Source organism: Prunus dulcis, chromosome 4, assembly GCF_902201215.1.
Source record: "Prunus dulcis chromosome 4, ALMONDv2, whole genome shotgun sequence".
Classification (NCBI taxonomy): domain Eukaryota; kingdom Viridiplantae; phylum Streptophyta; class Magnoliopsida; order Rosales; family Rosaceae; genus Prunus; species Prunus dulcis.
The window spans coordinates 11,782,737-11,787,442 of record NC_047653.1 but is presented as its reverse complement, the minus strand read 5'-3'; the positions used below and the strand labels follow the sequence as shown (position 1 = coordinate 11,787,442).

At 35.9% G+C, this 4,706-nt stretch overlaps 1 protein-coding gene across 1 annotated transcript; it reads right to left on the bottom strand.

The window, feature by feature from the left end:
- Positions 1-1,178: 1,178 nt before the first annotated feature.
- Positions 1,179-4,272, bottom strand: LOC117625883 ((-)-germacrene D synthase-like). Its single transcript, XM_034357473.1, has 7 exons — positions 4,141-4,272; positions 3,689-3,977; positions 3,229-3,601; positions 2,937-3,155; positions 2,315-2,453; positions 1,633-1,881; positions 1,179-1,472 (listed from the first exon to the last, which is right to left on the bottom strand). Exons 1-7 carry the CDS (start codon positions 4,270-4,272, stop codon positions 1,179-1,181), a joined length of 1,695 nt encoding a protein of 564 aa, XP_034213364.1.
- Positions 4,273-4,706: the final 434 nt, after the last annotated feature.

The following is a 4,706-nucleotide window of genomic DNA, read 5'->3' as shown; positions in this document are numbered from 1 at the left end:
GTGTTAGGCTTCTTTTAAGTTGATCAATGGCAGTCACGTAATTTATAGGAACTTCAACACCAATTTGTTATGTAATAAATGAGTTTTGGGTGTGTTTCTAAAATGCATTCCATGTGGGTTTTTTATTTTTATTTTTATAATTTCAGCCTCTATTTTGGGTATATTAGTGAAGCTCCTCTTATGTACTTATTATGCTGGGTTTTTATCACAAAACATCCATGAGATTCACGAACTATCTTTCATCCTGGAGGTTTTTTTCTATCAAGAATAGTTCAAGTTGGTCCATGTTGTTCGATTCCGTTAAAAAGCCTATTAAATTGTTGACGTGGCACAGAACCAACTCTCCCTATAACCCCCTCCCGCAGCACCCAACTGCCCAACCCCTCACCTCTCTCCCATGTATTATGCTATATACATGTGCCATATTTTACTAAGCAAAGGAATAATTGTGTTCAGTAATATTTATTTCTATGTCGTTTTGTCAATGGTGAAGCTTGATGGTTAGATAGAGCCTATGAGTCTATGACCACGAAAGAGAAAATGGGTATTTCTACCGTACCTTCATAAGTTGTATAGGTATGGAACGTGAGTCAATTGGTAAACTCATGCAAGAGATACGTGATCAAGTTTATTCTCAAAGAGAAGATTTGCAGTGGATCCAGGCCCATGTAAAGAACTGTGTATCAACTAAGTTATTTACCTCTTGATAATATAAATACAACCAGATTCTCACTCTACTAACTAATTTGTAACTGCCATTGGATTGGACTATGATGTAAAATTGGATTGAATTGGCTTACAATGGAACTTCCCCTACAAGTCCCTGCAAATGCAATTGGATTGTATATGCTAAAAAGTTAAACAAATTTTATTTCATTCATAGCATCAAGAACAAACAGAAACACCAAACTAATTAATTCAAATAATGGTTCCAAATTCCAATCATGGAAGACTGGCTCCTTATTTTACTACAGAACTTGGGTAAGGGATATTCTGATTCTACTATGATATTTCTAGACACTGATTTGGGCATCTGTGTTTTCTCTTGCAGGTACTCCCTTCTCTCTCATTTGTGGCAAGCGAAGTATGGTGATCGGCTTCTGAACAAGGACATAAGATTACTTGTTGGAGGACCAGAAATTTTATGCTCCAACAAAGGACAAGTTCAAATTCTGGGCCTATAAGGGCACAGGTTCTACAAACAGAGAAACTACAGAATCCTTGAGAAAAATTCCAGCATGAGTAAAGCCATCACCATGCTTGTATACAACTTCAACCACACGTGCAAGATTCAGAATTCGCAGTAACAGGGGCATGGGGATGGTGGTGTTCCGGATGCACGTTTCGTTTATGTCCTTCCATGCATTATTCACTTGCTTGCTTAGTTCGATATTTGCTTCTTCTTCTGTGACACCATATTCTTTCATGTAGCATTCCACAGCTGAGGCAACATGTCCTCTCTTTTGCTCAAACTGCATTAATATAGACATGAAGGTTAAGGCTTGAAAGGGGTAAGTTATGGGGGACAATTCAAATAATTAAGAAACGAAAAAAACAAAGTGACTACATTAGAATTTTTTAAAAATGTAATCTTATCTTATTTTAATTAGTACTTTTGACATATAAAAGTACCTGGTGAGTCTTGATGTCATCCATGAGTCTACCAATTAATGATGCAGCCTTTACCATCTTATTAGGGTCGTTGAACACCCAATCCATGGAGTCTTTGGTAGCAATATCTCCCATTCCAACAAAGGATGTGGTTGCCATCATGAAGTAGGATGTATCAAGCGCTGCCGACATGTATTCATCCATTGTTGGTGTGTATTTCTGATGGAACCATTTGGCTTCTCGGAGGTAAGCTCTAACTTGGACTTTCATCTGAAAGACCAAACCATGTAATTAATCTGTAATCTCTCTATAATTTCATCATACACAAAAAAACGTGGGGAAAAAAACATTTTGTCACTGAGTTTTACACACAAATTCAATTTCATCATTGGGAAAAAAAAAAAAAAATTAAGCCTAGTGACCAAATTCATGCAAAACCAGTAATAAAAAAAAAAAAAATTTATATATAATCTATTTATAAAAAGAGAAAGACAGAGAATGATAAAATATTCAAAATACCAAAAAATGTCCTTAGTTAAAAAAAAAAATGTATTAAGAAATGAACATATTTATTACATTTAGATTGACTTACTAATATTTAAAAATAAAAATTTTATATTTATTATAAAAATTTTTAAAAAAAAACTCTAATTTATAATGGCATAATATTATAGGCATGAAAATATTAATTCATGAGGCTTACTGCTTCTCTTGCGTAGTGGATGCTATATAAGTTTCCCTCATTTGCAAGAATTTCTTCAATTTCAACGTAAACATCCAATAGTGCCTGATAGCAAACTTTCATGTATTCTGGCAGATGATCCATAGCAGATATGTCCCACCTTATCACATAAATATAAGATGATATAAGACTATGCATGTCTTGTTACGGCTTATTCAGATATACTATGAGGAGCTGTTAGAGCATTAACAATGGGAGGGTGTATAAGGAGGTGTAAGTTAAATATACACCTCTTGTCACCGGAATCATCTTCAATGGGAAGATGTAAAGGGGTGTAAATATACATCACCGCCGTGGAGATGTAAAATAAAATGCACATTTGCATCTATTTTTACATCTTTTGCAGGCGGGACCCACCTGAGAAAAGAGAGGAAAAATTATACATCTTAGATTTACATTGTCCCCCCCCCCCCCCAACCAAACAACTGTGGATGCTCTTATAGAAACTCCAAAAAAGTTTTTTCATAATTGTTTTGGATGAGTGCACGACGACTTTTGGAGTGTCATATGTAAAATTTCATCAATCGCTGAGGTTTTTTTTCAAAATACTAATACTAACAAAATAAGGACTACTATTTTGAACCTTTCAACAGCTTCAGTAAAGAGCTGTAATTCCTCATGTGTGCCATACACATCATAGATGTCATCAATGATGACTACCAAAGCAGTAACTTTGCATAGTGTTCTCCTAGCGAAGTAATATTGGGGCTCAAAGTGTACTCCCGAAGCCCAAAAGTAGCTCTCAACTACTCTGTCTCTTGCAAAAGGTAGCTTGTTTACAAAGTCTAAGTCCTTCCACCACCTGCATGAATTAATTACATTATGCTAATGTAAATAGGAGATTAAAACTGATTGACAATATATGATACATTAACCTTGAAATTTCACTTAGTTCTCTTTGATGAACTTGTTGCAGTAGATTGAAATCCAGCTTTGCAAAATTCAGGAGAGTCTCGTTCTGTGAATCGCGTTCCTGATAGAGAGACAGGTAATGCCTTGTTTCTAGCCTTGGCAAGCCCTTCCAGAATGGCTGGTACAGGGCATGAGTGACTTGTTTCGAAAGTACGGGGCTTAAATGGTGCGTTGCAGATTCAAGATGAGTGGTGGTGAAGGTTAAGGCCTCATCAAGTATATCCTCTCCGTGGATCCTAAGATGTGTGGCTTCGTACAAGCTTAAAAGTCCTACTACATCATTCACCAGAGATTCCTTAAATTTCCCATCACTGTCCTTGAAATTATTGAATATATCTGCATGATGAGGCATTTTTAAAACAAACCATGATCAGGGGAAGAAAATTATCCATAATTATAAAACAAACCATGAGGGCTACGTACCGCATGAAATATTATAACCTTGTTGTCTGAGTAATCGAAATCGGAGCGCTGCAGTGTAAAGCTCATTATCAGTTTCTTGGTCCCCAGACTCAGTATTGCAATGGGAGCTGGTGTGAATTTGCTGCAGAAGTTCCTCAATCTCATTTTCAAAATGGTGAGAGACACCTAAGCGCTGGATGTCATGAATCAAGTCCAATTTTTGTGAAGGCTTTTTAACTGGAGCCATTATGATCATCTTCACTTTTTCCTTCAGTTCTTGGGCACGTTGCTTAGCTTTGATGTTTGTTTCCTACAAAAACAGATTGAAAGGCCATTAAAAAGATAGGAACTTCAGCATGCAAATTTAAACCATGAATCTCTAGTAATGAAAATATATATATATATATATATATATATATATACATATTCAAAATAATTGTTGCAGATACGAAGTATATATAGTATTAGCCTACCACAGAAGCATATGACAGAAAATGATAGCCCCACATGCTCGGAGAAAAATTAGCACAACGTCGATTAACATCATCAGGAGTGGCCTTAGGGGTTTGAGGTTGATCCGATGCAAGTGAAACTTGAACAGACATTGTATTGCTAGCTTAGAATCTGGAAGAGATCGGAGGTAGAGAATAATAATCTTAATTGCTCAAGGATTGGTGTGAGTTGAAGAGCTATGGTTCTTACCTATTTATAGTGAAAGCGTCTGTCTTTGTCTCTCCCTCACCCTCTCTAACCTAGCTATATAACTATAGATGGGCACAGCTGGAAGATATCCAACATGTGTTAAACATGAATCCCAACAGAAATTAAACGATCTCTCTGGAAGTGTTGGGATTTTGAATTTCTTTCACAATTAATTTTAATCCTTTGTTCATATTTTCTTATTGGGTTTGTTTGAATATAGTACATATTACAACAAATTTTATCCTGAAAGCACATGAGAACATTGATAAGACGTTGAAGGCTGTGGAGGCTGTGTTGAGATTTTTTTTCCCTAAGTTCTTACAAGTCATTTTATAAA